General features: G+C 54.7%; 2 protein-coding genes across 8 annotated transcripts; one reads left to right on the top strand and one right to left on the bottom strand.

Annotated features, from left to right (window-relative positions):
• Positions 1–842: 842 nt before the first annotated feature.
• Positions 843–5,636, top strand: ZNF526 (zinc finger protein 526). Of its 3 annotated transcripts, none has more exons than XM_031457018.2 (3): positions 849–938; positions 2,771–2,871; positions 2,962–5,636. In XM_031457018.2, exon 3 carries the CDS (start codon positions 2,979–2,981, stop codon positions 5,001–5,003), a length of 2,025 nt encoding a protein of 674 aa, XP_031312878.1. In that variant the 5' UTR covers positions 849–938; positions 2,771–2,871; positions 2,962–2,978; the 3' UTR covers positions 5,004–5,636. The 3 variants fall into 3 exon arrangements, with proteins under 3 accessions (XP_031312879.1, XP_031312878.1, XP_031312880.1); XM_031457020.2 differs by having other exon boundaries at positions 856–938; positions 2,771–2,830; XM_031457019.2 differs by lacking the exon at positions 2,771–2,871 and having other exon boundaries at positions 843–938.
• Positions 5,632–16,642, bottom strand: GSK3A (glycogen synthase kinase 3 alpha). Of its 5 annotated transcripts, XM_064489375.1 has the most exons (12): positions 16,346–16,640; positions 14,378–14,583; positions 12,931–13,014; positions 12,664–12,774; positions 10,930–11,060; positions 10,729–10,835; positions 9,677–9,774; positions 9,503–9,598; positions 8,896–9,082; positions 8,467–8,559; positions 8,065–8,186; positions 5,632–6,221 (listed from the first exon to the last, which is right to left on the bottom strand). In XM_064489375.1, exons 1-11 carry the CDS (start codon positions 16,623–16,625, stop codon positions 8,104–8,106), a joined length of 1,476 nt encoding a protein of 491 aa, XP_064345445.1. In that variant the 5' UTR covers positions 16,626–16,640; the 3' UTR covers positions 5,632–6,221; positions 8,065–8,103. The 5 variants fall into 5 exon arrangements, with proteins under 5 accessions (XP_064345445.1, XP_064345447.1, XP_031312887.2 ...); XM_064489377.1 differs by lacking the exon at positions 8,065–8,186; XM_031457027.2 differs by lacking the exons at positions 5,632–6,221; positions 8,065–8,186 and adding an exon at positions 7,207–7,896 and having other exon boundaries at positions 14,396–14,583; positions 16,346–16,642.
• Between the last annotated feature and the right edge of the window lie 384 nt (positions 16,643–17,026).

The following is a 17,026-nucleotide window of genomic DNA, read 5'->3' as shown; positions in this document are numbered from 1 at the left end:
AGCGTCCCCCACCCTCCTCCTACCCCGTGGCGGGGGCCCTGGGCGTGGCGGCTAGCCCTCCTCCGACTTAGGTGACTCAAGGTCAGAGCCTGCACGTGCCTTGAGACAGGTTCCCATGGACCCGTTCCCACCCTCAGAATTACCCCTTGGGAGGTTGGCACTGACTCAACACTAACTCTGCTTGGGCTGCAGCAGTGACCTCGAAAGAGTCCTTTCCTCTCCCTGATGGCAATTGTCACCTACTGAAACCCAGTCCTGGGCCGGAAACACAGCAGGTGGCCAATAAATGAATATCATTAAGTCAACTGAAGAGTGGGAGGGAAGGGAAAGCAATTTTACAAACTGTTAAGGACTATGTCCATATTAGATGGGTTATGGTGAGCATCCACGGTGTAACAGGCTTTGTGCTAAGTGCTTTTATGTGTTTGATTTCATCCAATCCCTTCAACAGCCTTTGAGGTGGATGTGATTCAAGCCCATGTTACATAGGAGTAAAAGTGAAGCCCAGAGACGGGAAGCACCCAAGTGTGTTTGACTCCAGGCTGTGCTCTCGGAGATGCTCAGTCTCTTCAGTTATGAAATGACACCTCTGTCAAGGTCTCCCGTCACCTGGGCCACTCCATGGCCCCTCGCTTTCCAATGATGCTCTGCACTTGCAGAATTTCGGCAGAGCAGCCCGAGAGAACTGCGCAGGCGCTTCTCCGAGCCCCGAGCCCCGCCCACAGGGCACGATTGCGTGCGTGGAGAAACTCGCCGAGCCCCGCCTGAGCGTCCACACGCAGGCGCAAGAGCGCGTGCCCTCTGCTTTCGGCTCTGATTGGCCGTCACGGGTAAGGGCACCGCCCAATGGGAGGAGTGGATAGTGAGGGGTCCCGCACGCCTGGAGCAAGAGGGTCTGTGTCAGGAGCGGCGGGGGCTGCAGGAGACGAGAGAGACGGGTGAGGGCGCCGCGGGGCTGGCCGGTGAAGAGAGTGCTGGGCGTAAGGAGAGGGCGGAATGAGAAGGAAGGGGACATCAGGGGTCGAGGAGCTTTGGGGCCTGCGCGAGGGAGGGAGCGGCGCGGAGTGGAAGGGGAACGCTCCTTCCTATGTGCCCTGGAGCGTTGATTGAGCCCCTGTGGTGTGCAGGAGCCTACGCTTGAGCTCCTTGGCCCTCCACCTCTTTCAGAGAGCTTTCAGGCTGAGGAGTTGTTGATGAGTCTGGTCAGAGAAAAGGGATGTGTCTCGGGAAAGCTGAACTTCCAGGCCCCTGGTGGGCTCTTTCCTGGAAGGACTTATTAATCTACTGTATAAGAAAAACCCACCCAAGCAGTTCATAATCCAAGATTGGGAAGGGGGGAATGTAGACTAGGAAAGTCCAAATTTCAGGTCTCTCAGGCCACCTTCTAGACATTCACTGGGTATCTACTATGTATAAGTCATGCACCAGGCACTGGGCCTCGCAGGAAGGGAATTCTCTGGAGTGGGGCTGTACACAATGAAAAGTTGAACTCTCAGGCCCCTGATTGACTGCTTCCAAGAAGGTCCGTTGTTGAATGGTGGTTGTGTGCCAGGGCCCTGGCAACTAAAAAATTAGTGAGGGAGTTGGAAAGTTTAGCTCTTGGGCTTTTAGGGAATCATTTACTCAAGGAGCAGTTATTAGACACCAGCTGATAACAGGACCCCTTGCTGGGCCTTGTTACTGTGGGAATTCACAGTCTAATAGGAGGGCTGCTCTGGTGGGAGAAGTGATAAGGGACAGTTAAACTCTGGGGGCCACACTTCCTGGAGGGAGCATTATTCATTCACTATCTACTGAGTGCCATTTGTGGTGAACAGACTAAAATCCCTGCCCTCTGGGACCTTAACACAAGCAACTTTTGTGTGCAGGGCTGTAAGCTGAACTCCACCTGCCCTCTAACACTAACAGATGAGTTGAAGAGATGGAGATGGTAGAGGTTTTATTTGGAAAGTTACTTCTAGGCCTGAATGGGGGACATTTGCTGTAGGGACTCTGAGCCTCTGCTATGTGAAGGGGCCTGGGGTGGGTTGAGCTCACACATGTAGAGGGGGAGATGGGGCACACAGAGGAAGTTCAAAGGTTAAAATCCTTCTCCTTGGTCAGTGGTTTTATTGCTGACAACAGCCCCTACAACAAATCAGACCTGCCCTGCCTGCAGGCTGAATCTGGTGGGGAGCACAGAGACTCTATCCCATGTTCATGATACTTGCTATGATAGAGGTGGCACAGGATACCATAGGAACCCCAAGGAGGAGGGAGTGGTCACCACCCTGTGGGTGTAATTATGTTATTTTAAAAGGTTTCACAAAGGAAATACTGGATAGGAGTTTGCTAGACCAGAAGAGGGAACTTTCTTGGCAGATGGAATCACAGCATCAAAGCCTTGGGGTCCAAAGGCAACATTTCTGCAGAATTAGAAGTAATGATTCTACCTAATGTTTATCAGGTACCAGGGACTTTGCAGTTATTACTACTTTTAGCTCCCTTTCACAGATGAGAAAACAGTCTCAGAGAGGTGAAGTAAATGGTGGAACTCAAAGTCAAGCCAAGGGCAGTCTGGTTCCAGAGCCTGTGCTCTGAAACACTTTGTTTTGCTGCATCTCTTTGTATATGTTGATGAAGGAAAGCTGCTGCACGGAGAGGAAACTGCACAGGCAAAGGCCAAGAGGCCCACAAAGACACATTATGTTCTTGGAAAGGGTGTACCTGGCCCTCTGGGTAAGGAAGGTGGCATCAGAGGCCAGACTGAGGAGGGCTGTCTCTCCTGCAGATGCCTGGCCACCATGGGATGCAGGTCAACTACAGAGTCACAGGCTCATTGAAGACCAAGGTATAAACACTGGCTCCAGACTTTCTGGTTGGTAGAGGCTGGTGAGTGACTTGATGGGCAAGAGGACTCCTGAGACATCCCCTCTCCCCTTGAGTTCCTAGTGTCTCACTAGGTCTCCCTTCTTTCTCCAGGCACTGCCTTCCACACAATGGCAGAAGTGGTGGCTGAGGTGGCTGAGGTGGCTGAGATGCCAACACAGATGTCACCAGGGGCAATGGAGATGTCAACACCGATGTTAGGGGAGAAGACAGAGATGTCAACAGAGGTGACCGAGATGACACCTGGAGAGGCCCTTGCCTCATCCCTCTTCTTCCAGTTCATGTGCTCTGAGTGTGGCAGCCTCTACAACACACTGGAGGAAGTCCTCTCACACCAGGAGCAGCACGTGCCCACTGTCACAGAGGAGGAGGAGGCGCTGACCACCCAGGACACTGGCCTGGAGCCAGAGCTAGTGCCAGGCACTGAGGATGGGCCTTTCCAGTGCGGTGAGTGCAGCCAGCTCATCCTCTCCCCCAGTGAACTCCTGGCCCACCAGGACGCCCACCTCCGGGAGTCTGCAAGCCAGATCCAGTACCAGTGTGGAGACTGCCAGGAGCTGTTCCCCTCACCTGAGCTGTGGGTGGCTCATCGCAAGGCCCAGCACCTTTCTGCTACAGCAGTTAAACCTCCAGTGCCACCTCCTCTGCCTCCCCTGACACCACCACCTCCACCCCCTGCTCCACCCGAAATCAAGATGGAGCCCTATGAGTGTCCCGAGTGCTCTACCCTCTGTACCACCCCTGAGGAGTTCTTGGAGCATCAAGGCACCCACTTTGACTCCCTAGAGAAAGAAGAGCGCAACGGGCTAGAGGAGGAGGAGGAGGAAGATGAGGATGAAGAAGATGAGGATGAAGAGACAGAAGATGAGGAAGAGGCAGCAGCAGAGGTTGGTGATGATGCTGTGGGAAGTGAGAAGTCCACAGCCAGCCAGGTCCAGGCTTGTGGGGATTGTCCACAACACTGGACTTCACCAGCAGCACGCAGGCGACACCAGCGGGCATCCCCTGGCCCAGCATCGGTGGCTCACCCCTTCCACTGCAGCCAGTGCCAGCGCAGCTTCAGCTCAGCAAACCGGCTGCTGGCTCACGGGCGGGCCCATGTCGGTGGCACACATGAATGTACAGCCTGTTCCAAGGTCTTCAAGAAAGCAGCCTCACTGGAGCAGCACCTGCGGCTGCACCGCGGCGAAGCCCGCTACCTCTGTGTTGACTGTGGCCGTGGCTTCGGCACAGAACTCACATTGGTGGCCCACCGGCGGGCCCACACCGCCAACCCATTGCATCGCTGCCGCTGTGGCAAAACTTTCAGCAACATGACCAAGTTCCTTTATCACCGGCGTACTCATGCTGGCAAGAGTGGGGCACCCCCCACAGCGGTGGTGGCAGCCTCCCCGGCTCCAGCAGAGCCCACGCCCCCACCACCGCCCCCAACCCCACCTGCCCAGCTGCCCTGCCCACAGTGCTCCAAGTCATTTGCCTCAGCCTCCCGGCTCTCCCGTCACCGGCGCGCAGTCCACGGGCCTCCTGAGCGGCGGCACCGCTGTGGTGTTTGCGGCAAGGGCTTCAAGAAGCTAGTCCACGTGCGTAACCACCTGCGGACGCACACAGGCGAGAGGCCCTTCCAGTGTCACTCCTGTGGCAAGACTTTTGCTTCTCTGGCCAACCTCAGCCGGCACCAACTGACCCACACGGGCGTGCGTCCTTACCAATGCCTGGACTGCGGCAAGCGCTTTACACAAAGCTCTAACCTGCAGCAGCACCGGAGGCTGCACCTGCGGCCAGTCGCGTTTGCCCGTGCACCCCGCCTCCCCATCACCGGTCTCTACAACAAGAGCCCCTACTACTGCGGGACCTGCGGCCGCTGGTTCCGTGCCATGGCGGGCCTGCGACTGCATCAGCGGGTCCATGCCCAAGCACGGACAGTGATGCTGCAGCCTCCCAGATCACCTCCTCCCGCCCAGCCCCCGCCCCCCGAGCCTCAGCAGACGATCATGTGCACAGAGCTCGGAGAGACCATTGCCATCATTGAGACGTCCCAGCCACTGGCACTTGTGGACACATTGCAGCTGTGCCAGGCGGCACTGGGGGCCAGTGAAGCAAGCGGACTGTTGCAATTGGACACGGCCTTCGTGTGACAGAGCTGAAGAGCAACAGTAAAAGAGTTTGGTTGCAAAAGCAAGTGTGGGCACTCCTGGGGAGAAAGGGGACCACCCTCTGGCAAGCCCCTCTGGTGCCCATCAGGTGCCAGCATCCGCCCTGGCCTCTTACTCCCTGAGTCCTCAGAACGACCCCATCAGTTGTCATCTTCCTCTGCCTGAGGGGACATTGGAGCTCTGAGACATGATATGATCTATCCCAGGTCACCCCACTGCATTGCAAATCGGGGTTCTCCGAGGCTCTTTGCTCTGCATCACCCTGGTGCCCAGCAACATCAGGTAACCTTTCCTGAGCCCCAACCATGTGCCAGGTCTATGCTGGGTACTGTCACATACCTCTGCGGGTCCTCTGCTTATCCCCCCAGCCCTAGCCTTCCCTGGACTCAGGGCTCCAAGGACTTGGCTCTGCCTGATGGAAGAAGGCACTTGACTTCTCTGGGCTTCCTGAATCTCACTTTTGACAGCATGGAGGGAAATCTGTAGGTACCCTGGTACTCAATTGCAGACTGGGTGATACTGGAGACCCAGGAATGAGTCAGACATGGGCTCCCCCAAGAGCCACCCAGTGTGGTCAGAGGAGCATACACAAGTACAGATGGCCTTGCTCTTTGAGTGTCTTGTTGATTTATTCAGCCTGGGTGTCCTAAGGCCACCTTCCCATGTGCTGGGTAACACTGCGGGCCAGAGGTGAATCAGGCCTCTGCCCTCCCCCTGGTCAGGGCAGACAGATCTCAGCCCCAAAGATCCTCAGGGCTGCATTGTGGATGTCCAGGGACAGTAGGATCCCACAGCAGAGACCAAACCTCTGTGGTAGATCAGGAGTCAGACTTCCTAGAGGCGGTAATCCTTGAAGAAAAAGTAGAAATCTGCTAGTGGAAGAGGAAGAAAATATTCCAGGCAGGCAGCACTGCAAAGAGGGGAGTTCTTGGTATACTTGGAGATAGTCCAGTTATTGACGGCCACAATAACAGCAAACATTTGACTGCCTAGCCGTGGCAGGCACCGCAGTTAGCACTACTATACATGTATTATGATCCCAGCAGGCCTGTGAGGTGATCTCAGTGTCACCCCAAATAAGAAAATAGGGACAGAAACTTGCCCAAGTTCTCATAGCTAGGCGGAGGCGTCAGCGGAGATTGGCATCCAGGTGGTCTTTTCAGCCCGTATCTGTAATCAGTGCTGTTGAGTGATTGTGACCTGAAACGAGTGCAGGAGTCGGGCTCAGAGGAGTCACTGTGACTGGAAGAAAAGCGAATCACTTGTCACAGAGCAGCTGGGGTTTAATGGGGCCTGGAAAGATCAAAGTTCTTGGGAGCAAGAGGGAATCCCCAACCTTTTCAAAGGTTACTCGGGGTAACAATCTTTCCCTCTCTAACCAGAAGCAGATGATTTATGGCAGGTCCGTCAGACAGGCTCCTCCCAGGGTTCTACAGACCAAGGTGCTCAGACAGGTGCAGCAGAACATGGCTGCAGCTGGGCTGCCTGGGAGGGAAGCTGGGCAGAGAGGCGATGAGGCAGGGAAGGAGGGAGACCTAGACCTGGGAAGGCCTTGAAAGCTCGCCTAAGAAGCTGGGGCAGTGATGGGAGAGGCTCACAAGTGGGGATTAGGGCTCCCTGGCATTGGGGTGGGACAAGGGGGAAGCTGGAGTTGGTCCAGGAGGGAGAGGATAGAGCCAGACCTGGCAGAAGTCATGGCGGTGGGACAACCTGTTAGGGTTTGGGGACAGCAACTCTGCCCCATCCATGTCCACGAAGAGTCTACACCCAGATTGTTCTGGCCTGAGTGGCCCCCCCCATCATCCTGTGTCCCCCTAAAGCGGCCAATAGCTCAGGCTGAGACAGGGACCCTCTTGTTCAAACCTTGACTTTACACTCTGTGGCCTTGACCTATCTAATGGCCAATTCTCACCAGTCACCAAGGAACGACAGTGCTTCCCTCCCTAAGTGGAAGCAGATGATCTGTGCTGGGTCTGTGGGGGCAGGGTCCTCCCAGGCCCTTGAGTGGATAAGCCAGACCCAGCTCATCGTGACACATGAGGAGCTGAAATGCAGGAAGCTTGAGCACCTGAGCCAGGGTCACTCTACCCTGCTCCCTTATCAGGAGATCAGCCCACTCCTGTCCCAGGACAGGCCCCCCAGGCACATCCCTCACCTCTCTGAAAACAGGTGGCCAGACAGGAAGCAGGTTTTCATGCCAATAATTTATTGAACGGAGGTCTGTACACAGGCAAACCTTACTGTGAAAACTAAGACATCAGGAGCTCCCCCACTGCCACTGCCCTCCAGGGTTGGGTGAGGAGGGAGGAGGCCTTAGGGGCAGAGGACAGGAGAGGGGGGACACAGCTGTAGGAGGGGAAGGGACCAGGTTGGACGGTGTGAATCGACATTTTCTTTAAGAAAAAAATTATAACAATCTATTTACACCCGGGGGCCAGGGAAGGGAAGAGGAGAAGAGGGGCTGGTCTGGTTCTATTTACAAGGGACACAAGAGGGGAGGGGGGTTGGAGAAGGTGGAGGTGTGGGGGGGAGGCGAGGGGGTAGGAGGTCCTCATGCCCCCAACCCCTTGTCCTTCCTTCTCTACCCTCCCCACAACCAGTTAAAATCCTCTTAAAAAGCCCACCACAGGGGTAAGGCTGGTGAGGGAGGGACTGGAGGTGGGGATGGGGACTCATTTACCTCTGCCCTCTAGTCTAGGGGCCCAGCCTGTCAGGGCAGGAGCTTGTTGGGCTATGGCCCCCCTACCCCGTTCCCAGCCCCTACTTGGGGCTCCCAGATGGAAGGGTAGTCGGTGGGGCCTTCAGGAAGAGTTAGTGAGGGGAGCTGTGGCATCAGTCGACTGCCAGTCCGGGCCGGTCTGAGCCTCACTTAAAGCTGAGGTGGGGAAGAAGGAGCAGACAGTTATCCTTTGCCTTTTAGTCCCCTCACCCCCAAGAGTAGGAAGTTGGTGTAAGATGCTACATTAGAAACTGAACACTGTCACTTTAGGTCTAGGGTTGCAAACTCAAGTGCCAAAGGCAGGTTGGTCATTGAGGGACTCACCAGAGAGCCAGGCCCCACAGAACAGGGGGCAGCTGGAACTCAGCTCCAGCTAACAGTACTGCCCTGAGGAGAGGCAGGCCCACTGCTGCCCAGTCTGATTTTCTTCAAGCGAAACAGGAAATCTGGATTTGTACATAAAATGGCCCCAATTTTTAAATGTGAGCAACATATTTAACTTTGTTTGTGTAAGCCAAACATACGTCTTTCGTTTTCCAGTTTGCATTTAAACACAAATAGAGGCCAATAATGCCTTATAAAGGTGGCCGTTCACATGTAAAATAACGCTTTCTGTCAGAATGTCAACAATTTTCGAATACCTGCAGGAAACTGAGGGGCTTTGAGAACAGGCCTGCCCCACCCCCCGCCCCCACACTGAGAAATGGCAGATGGTCCGAGACTTACCTTGTGAGGATGGAGTGAGGGAGGCAGTGCCCGCTGGGGACCTCAAGTGAGGAGGGATGAGAATGGCGTTGAGAGATGGTTGGATGGTGAGTTCTAGAGACAGGAATGGACATGCCCAGTCAGGGGGCAGGGCTTCTGGAGGCCCAGATGAGGTTAGAAAGGGACACCAAATAGGGACCCAGCTCTGGGCAAGGCCAGTTGTTTGTGGACACATGTAGCCACTGAATGCTTTAAATGAAAACCTACAAAGAGCCTAGCACAGATCGCAGAGCGAAGCAGGTTCGGGTCTCCCTGAATCAGGAGGCCTTTCCTGAGTCCCAGGCCTGCTTTGTAGCCCACCCTCAGCTCCCCACTCCTGTCTTCAACACCAAGCTTTTCACAATCTTTGGCTGCCCCTCCAACTCCCAGGATCCCAGGCTGTGCCCTCACCGCCAGGACTGAAATTGAAGAGAGGAGGAAGCGGGCGGTTGTTGGGGAGCTGGGTTCCGGGACTTCGCAGTTCATCAAAGAAGCTGTGGGCGCAGGCTTCCAGCGGGGAGAGCCTTGAGGACGGTGTGTACTCCAGCAGGCTAGAGCAGAGCGCAATGGCCTCAGGTGGCGTTCGGGATTTGAAAACCTTGGGGTGTGGGGGGACAGAGGTCACGAGGGTGAGACGTCCTGTGCAGTGGTGTACCTGTACCTTTCTTCTGCAGTGCCTGCAGCAAACGTGACTGCCCGCCTCCCACAAACCCACTTCCCCTATGAGGAAACTGAGGCACAACCACTCAAGGGAGGTCAGTTTGTGTCAGTGAGCAACTCACTCACTCATAGGGCTCAGGCCCTATGACTGGGCCCTGCTGTGAGCCTGTTTCCCCACCAGAAAAATGAGACTCTTGAATCTACTGTGGGTCCTCAATTTTTAGAGTATGGGAAATTCCATGAACTTTGAAAGGTACCGACCCGCTACTGAGCCATGACTCTGTAGCCAGGTCCTGAGACCAGTTGGCCTCCAATAGGGACCTCAGTCATGCTGCCTGAGCCCCTACCCCTGCCCCACCTTTGTCCAGGGGTGAGCTTTAATCTGGGGGAACTTGAACTCCGTGTAATTGGGGTTCATTTCTCGGATCTGTTCTCGGGTTGGTGTTCCCAGCACCTGTAATGAAAGGGAGGGGTCTGAGCCAAGGCCCTTAGCCCTTAGCCACGTCCCTGACCACCCTGGCCCTGCCCTCACCTTGATGATCTCCACCAGCTGGTCTACTCCACTATCCCCAGGGAAGATGGGCTGGCCCAGGAGGAGCTCGGCCAGTACACAGCCAGCTGACCACACATCTGAAGAGGAATGGAGGAGGGTCAGAGTTACCATGCCTATCTGCTTACAGACGTTTCTATCCTTCATGGTCATCCTGAGGTGCCAGGGAGCCCCACTTTCTCCGCTCAGAGAGGACATGCCTTGCTCAAGGTCACATATAGCTTAGGAACATAGGACCTGACCTGGAACCTGGAGGTCTGCCTGACTGTGCTGCACTCTCCAATCTAGATGATTCCATTGTCTCTGTCCACTCTGTGACCCCAATAAGCCTTTTCTCTGCTTCTAACCTCAGAGGACAGATCCACAGGCCTAGAACAGGTGCCTGTGTTCCTTGGGACCTAGGAAGGTAAAGCATTAAGACCTGGGCTGCCTTACTCATTTCTGGCCTCTATCCTACCCTCAGAAACAGCTGCAGCCCAGTAGTCACCCCTCCCTGGTCTGTACCTTGACCCCACAGCACAAGTTCACACCTAGGGAGTGCGGTTTCCTTGAAGTGCCGATGAATGTTCTTTTCCAAACCCTTTCACACCCTCTCTTCAGGCCTGGAAGTTGGCACTGTCATCCCCAGCAACAGGGAAGGGCACAGGCCCTGTGAGCAGGTCACACCCCTCATGGTGGCAAAGCCTCACCTCCCGATTCCCCCAAGGTCACTGGCAGCCCCTCCTCCTGACTGAGAAGAGAGGGCTGACTGGGAGGTTCCAGAGCTGGTATGGACTCTGGAGTCAGGTCAGCTTTCAGAGCCCAGCCCTGCCCAGTCCCAGCAGTTTAATTGTGGGCAGGTGGCCTCACCACTCTACGCCTTAGACTGCTCAACTGTAAAACGCTCGTACAACAGCATCACCTTCCTAAATATGTGAGGACTGGATAAAAGAACAGATGTGGAGCTTTTATCCCAGACCCTGGCAGACATACACAGAAAGAACTCAAAAACTGCCATGACTCCCATTCCCACCCCAACCTCCCTCAAGTCTGACCGATGGATGAGGTATAATCAGTGGCTCCGAAGATCAGCTCTGGGGCCCGGTAGTAGCGAGAACAGATGTAGGAGACATTGGGCTCCCCCCGGACCAACTGCTTTGCACTGTGGGAAGAGATGGGCAGGGGTGAACACAAGCCAAGGATCAGGATCCCTCCTCACCCCCTCGGCCACCCAGCACACCCCAGGTCAGGCCTACCTGCCAAAATCGCAGAGCTTGAGGACAGCTGTGTCGGGGTCCACCAGCAGGTTCTGGGGCTTGATGTCGCGGTGACACACACCCTGGGAGTGGATGTAGGCCAAGCTCCGGAAGAGCTGGTACATGTACACCTGGAGCAGGCAGGGGACAGCACAACTCCAGCCCAGCTCTCCCACACAGCATGCCACCGCTCCACCATCTCAGCCTGAAGAGCCCTTCCAGGCCCACTCTCCCTGAATGGAAAACGCTTCTGCTGCCTCTTGGTTCTCACTTTAGTGAGCACCAGAATCACTGGGAGGCCTTGTCAAAACAGGGGCTGCTGGGCCCCACTCCCAGAGTTTCTGATCAGTGGTTCTCAAGGCATTTGCGACAAGCTTCCTAGTGCTGGTGCTGTTCCATACTTGGGAAACCACTGCTTCAATCACACATTTCAGCAGAGGCCTGATGAATAAGACAAATACTTCAGGGAGGCCGTTTTAAAGCAGGCTAGGGAGCCAGGCACTCAGCTTCCCCCTCACCAAAACCACTGGCTACAGGAAGGGCTCAGCCTCTTTCATCCGTCAGTCAAAACCATTCACGCGCCAGCCCTCCTCTGGCTGGGTTTTCCTGCCACTCTCCTTCCTACTGACTAGGATGGAAGTGCCAAAAGAGCAGGGATCTTTGTGTTTCCATCGCTGGCGCATCCCCCAGGGCCTTGACCAGTAGCTGGCACATAATAACTGCTCAGGCCTGCTTCCTGGGCCCCCTCTTCCTCTGTTCTCACTGCCCTTGGCAAGAGAATTCACTTTCTTGCCCTGTGCCTGGTCTCCTTCCAGAAGCATTCCTGGATCCTTCTCACCCACAAAGCAGGCAGGGCTGGGGGCCACCTCTGTTTCCAGAATTCCCTGTGATCCTTCTAGTATGGCAGTACTTTTATAGTTCTTGTAATACCTGTCTATCCTGCTAAACTGAGAACTCTTTAGGAGCAAGACCTGGGTCTCAGTCAACTGGGCCTCTGGAACTGCTCAGTGTTGGGCCTGATACCCAGACAGCCACAGGACATATTCAACAAACCAGACAAGACCCTCCCAGGAGGTAAGGTCCCACAGCACCAACTACTGGGAGAGTCCCATGGCTCACCTAGGCCCGGGATGCTTAAAGCCAGCAGGGGGAAGAACCGGGCCCAGGCAACCTCCAGCAATGCACCCTCCTTCTCCCAGTGCAGCTGGCAGCTCCAGCCTCTGTTCTCCACAGCATCCCTAGGCTCATTCACTCATTAGTTTACTTAAACACTTCCGTAGGGATAGTAATATACAGGGCACAGCACCAGGCACTGGGGAATGAGCCTGCACAGGTGACAAATGAAGACTCATGCTTTCCTGGCTATGTGGACACTAACTTCCCTCCAATCCTGCCTCCTTCCCACCCTCCTCAGCCAAGGCTCCAGAGGCCGGGACTAACCTCAGCATCGCCACCCACCCCCCACCCCGCATTCTCAGTCCCTATCTCAATTCTGAGCTAACTCCATCAGCACCACTGGTGCCACTGGGCTTTCAGGTACCTTGCAGCCTCCCCAGTCCCTGGTTGAGCCCCTGGCCTCTAGTTGGGCTGCCTTGCGTTTCGCGAGCTTCATCTCTGGGGTATAGAGACAAGGGCAGGGACCATGAGGCCTCCAGAGACCAATGTAAACTTGGAGATGAGGGTACCCACAGAGGCAGTAGGGCCTGGACTCCAGCAGCCTGCCTGCCTGCCTACCTTGACGTAGATGATAGGGATGGTCAGCTTGGCCTTGGTAAAATGACGGGCCACCCGGTACACTGTCTCAGGCACATATTCCAGCACCAGATTTAGATAAAGCTCATCTTTCTGCAAAGGAGGGGTGTGAGGTATTGTGAGAAAAGAGCAAGCAAGGAGGGAGAGGTTTGTGGGGAAAAATAGGGGAAGGGACTGAGTCATGAGAAAGGCAGGCAGGCAAACAAATGGAGTCAAGGTGGAGGACTTCCCTACACACCGAGCTCTCACCTTCTCCCCACTGGAGTAGAAAAAGTATCTCAGCCTCACGATATTGCAGTGGTCCAGCTTACGCATAATCTGCAGCTCTCGGTTCTTGGGGGCAAAGGGAAAGAGCTTCAGAAAACAACCAACTCTCCCTGCCTCCCCCCCCAGCACCCCTCACCACAGCCCTGCTCACTGTTCCTGCCAACAGAGCCAAGCAGCCACTCCCTGTGTCCCAGATCCAAGGCCCCCTGGGGCAGCCCCCAATTCCTCACCCCCAACCCACTCCCCTCACACAGAAACTGGAGGCCTCTGGGCTAACCTAGACCACTTGTATGTGCTTTCTTCAGCCTACTTTTAAAAAGTGTTTGATTTTTTGCTGACATTTGGAAATCAAATGACTTCACGTGTAAATCTAAGCTTTCCAGCTTCTCTTGAAAAATTAGATGATGTGGCCACATGAGGCCCATCTCCCTGCATGGCACATGCAACAGCAGACAGATAGTGGCCATCCAGTTTACACTGGTCCCCACACCTCCCTATTGCTTTCACTGGAGGCATCTGGACCCTTGGACTCTGGCTTGAATCCTGAGTCCCAGTCTCCAGGCTTCTAATCCTCATCTTCCCAAAGGGGATCAGCCTCAACCTCTTCCAGAAGACCTAGCCTCAGCATTCTACCCTATGCTCTGTTCCCCTCAGGGGCCTCAGAATTCCCTATAGTTAGATCCCACTCACTTCTGGGACTTAACTATATTCAAATTCTGACCAGCATCCTGGAGCTTCTCCTGCCCCTGAGAGTTCTCACTGCTGAGCCCCAGGCTCTGACCTAGATCCCTTCAGCCCAGTTCTCCTACATCCAGACTAGCCTAGGATGCAGACTTCCAGTCCTTCAAACACCGATTATCCATCAGCTTCCACCTCTGCTATCTTCTTCCATTTCCCTGGGCCTCTGCTAGTTCACAGGGCACCTCTGTATGAATGAGGAAAGGGGGACAGAGCCCCATACCAAAGCACATGCAGCATAGTCAGGATTTCACCCTGCCCTTGCCAAACCCCTGGGGCAGAGCTTGACCTTCGAAAATACTCATCAGGCCCATCAGCCTCCTTTCTCCTCTGGGCAGGGTGTAACTTAGTGATTAAGATGAAGGGCCTGGGAATCAGATTCTCGTCTTGACCTTGGGCAATTCTTTTATCTGAGTCTCAGTTTCCAGTTTCTGCTTACTTAGAATGGGAATGACTACAGTACCTATCCTCAGAGAATCTTTGTGTAAGTTAAACTTGCCTATAAAGCAGTTACAAAGAACAAAAGTGCAATAAAAGTCAGCTTTGGGCTCTCCTGGAATACACATTCCCATCTTTCACACAACTCACTCCCTTCTTCTCTGGCCCATGTTCAGATCCCCTGTAGAAGCCCAAGTCCAGCACTCCTGCTGGAGTTCTCTCACCAGTTATGTGCAGTCAAACCTCCTTGTACCTGTTCCCCACAAGCTACCTTGAACCTCTTGTCCTGGAGAACCTTCTTGATGGCCACCAATTCCCTGGTGTCTGCCAGTCGTGCCTGGTACACGACCCCAAATGAGCCATTGCCAATCACTTTGATGTCTGTGTAAGCCACCTCCTGGGAGCGCTCCGGGCCTTGGCCTAGAGTGGCTACCACTGTGGTCACCTTCCCGCTGTCACCTGGGGAACAAAGGGAACACAGGATCTACTGACCTTTCCCCCTCTGGCCACCACCCCAGCCTAGGGCTGTGAGAGGGAGGGAAATCTCTGCAGAAAGCTCATTGAGGGGGTTCTTTGTCCTTTCCCCATCTTTAAAGATGAATGCCTCCTAGTGCCCTTTCCCTCCTTTCCTTCATGGAACCCTAAATCCTGCCATCTCCTCCCATATGGGAGGATACTGACACATGAAACCTCTTGATGTTCAAGGCTTGATAACCCCCAATTTCCACTTCCAGTAAGCAGCATTCACTGGTCCCTCTTGATCTGAGGAGGCACGGACACTCCCAGATGTTGAATCCATCCACTGTGCACTAACAGCCCTCTGGCCCTTCCTCTGTGGATAGCCTAACCTAACCTCTTCCACTTGATAGCAGTAACCCTGAGGTACTTCTACTTTAAGAAATCACTAACCTTTCTCACGGCTCGGGGGATAGTGATGTCAAAGTCCTCCCTAAGTGGAACTGGTAACTTCACCACTGGTTTCTGGTGACAGAAATGAATGACTCCTCCCATAATGAGTGCTAGTGCTCTGACTCACTTTTTGGGGGCAATTAGCTCTTAACCAAGTACTTTGGGGCTAGAAGGAGGCATTGATGTGACCTCATCTGTTACCTGTAGTACAGAGCCCCAGAACCCTTCCTGCATGTGAGTGGTCTCTAAAGGATGAGCACTATAGTGAGACTGGTGAACCTGACATCTGTCATCAGGGGGCTATCCCAGCCTCAGTCCTTTGAAGGAAAGCTGTAATTCCCAAGTCCATTCTCTGAATGGCAGCAAAATTTGGTGACATTCTTGGGGGATAGTGACCCCTTTTCTTTGGGGAACTGATGAAAGGTTCCTCCCCTCAACAAGGTCACCGATGAATCAAATCCATTTTGAGGAGCCAGTGACACCTTCTTCTGGAGGAAGGTGATCCTGCATAGCTATTTTTCCAGATCACACCATATCTCAGAATAATGAAATGGATATAATCTCACATCCCTATTCTATAGAGAAGAACTGTGACCCTCTCCCCCTATTCCATTTCTTGTGAAAGAAGACCCACTAATCTTTTTTGATTAAGAGCGACTATGGACTTGCTCTGAAAGGTATGCTGACTTCCAATGTGTCCGTATTTCTAAGAAGTAGCAAGCATTAATTTCCACCATTGAGGGTACAATTCTACATATTATGAACAGGTAATGATACTAGGCCTAGCGTTTTAAAACAGAAGATGACTGGGTACCAGGTATAGAAAGGCCTGCCCCTATTCTCTGGGACACAGCAAATCCTAACCTTTGCTTCTAAGTGATATTCACTCCAAATCCCCATGCTCTAAAGAGGAGCAAATTCAGATTCCCCTTCTGTGGCGATCTTATTCTTGTTGTCTTGGGGAACAATAACCCTTGAGTCCCATTTGCGAGCGATAATGACCCCTAATCCTGTTCTCTAATGGATGGCAACATCAGATCCCTGTTTTGAAGGCTCAAGGACCCAAGACTTTAGTACTCGAAAAACAGGAAACTGTGACCCCTGTCTCTTAGAGGGTTACTAATTCTAATCCCAAACTCCAAGTGATGGTAACCCCCATTCCTTTCTCTGGGAGGGGTAAAGCTCAGATCCCAGTTTAAGTAGGCACAGTGACCTCGAGCCTCTCTCCGAGAGTAAAGAAGAACTTGATTGACGTCTGAAAGGCTTCAGGGACCCCCGATCTCCACCCGCCACGGGCGCCGTTAATACTCACGGCCCAGCTTCACTCCCGGCGGCGGGAAGCTGGTGCCCGCACCGGGGCCGCTACTGCCTCCTCCGCCGCTGCCGCTGGGGCCACCCCCGGAGCTCGGGGCCACCACGCCCCCGCCCATGGCTCCGACTGACGCCTTCCCGCCGCCGCTGCCGCCTGGGCCGGAGGCCGAGCCCCCGGGGCCGCCGCCGCCGCCGCCTCCGCCGCCTGGCTCCGCGAACGAGCTGGTCCGCGCCCGGCCCGAGCCCCCGGGGCCGCCCCCTGAAGGCGCGCCACCGCTCATGGCGCCGAGCGCAGGCCCAGGCCGCGGGGCTCGGGCTGCCCGGGCTGCCCCCGCCGCTGCCGCCGCCGCCGCCTCCCCCGGGCTCCGGCCTCTTCCAGGCCGCGCCGCTCGGGCTCCGGCTCCGGCCCAGCGCCCGCCGCGAGGCACGCTGGGAGATGCAGTCCGCCTTCCCTTCGTGCCGCCGTAGCCGCTCTCCGCCCTCTCAGAGAGCCGCTTGGCACGCCGGGAAATGGAGTCCGCAAATACCTCAGAGTAGACAGGATGCTAGGTCGCGCTGCACGTCGGGAAATAGAATACTGGGCAGTAAGTTGGCCGACTGTGCAGACCACGGACTCTGAAGCACTTTCGGAAGCAGAGTTACAGTCTCACACTCACTCTGTTGCGGCAACCGGTCGTTCCTC

Source organism: Camelus dromedarius, chromosome 9, assembly GCF_036321535.1.
Source record: "Camelus dromedarius isolate mCamDro1 chromosome 9, mCamDro1.pat, whole genome shotgun sequence".
In the NCBI taxonomy this organism is placed as follows: domain Eukaryota; kingdom Metazoa; phylum Chordata; class Mammalia; order Artiodactyla; family Camelidae; genus Camelus; species Camelus dromedarius.
Note: the sequence above shows the minus strand (reverse complement) of the source record. Positions and strands in the feature narration are given on the sequence as shown.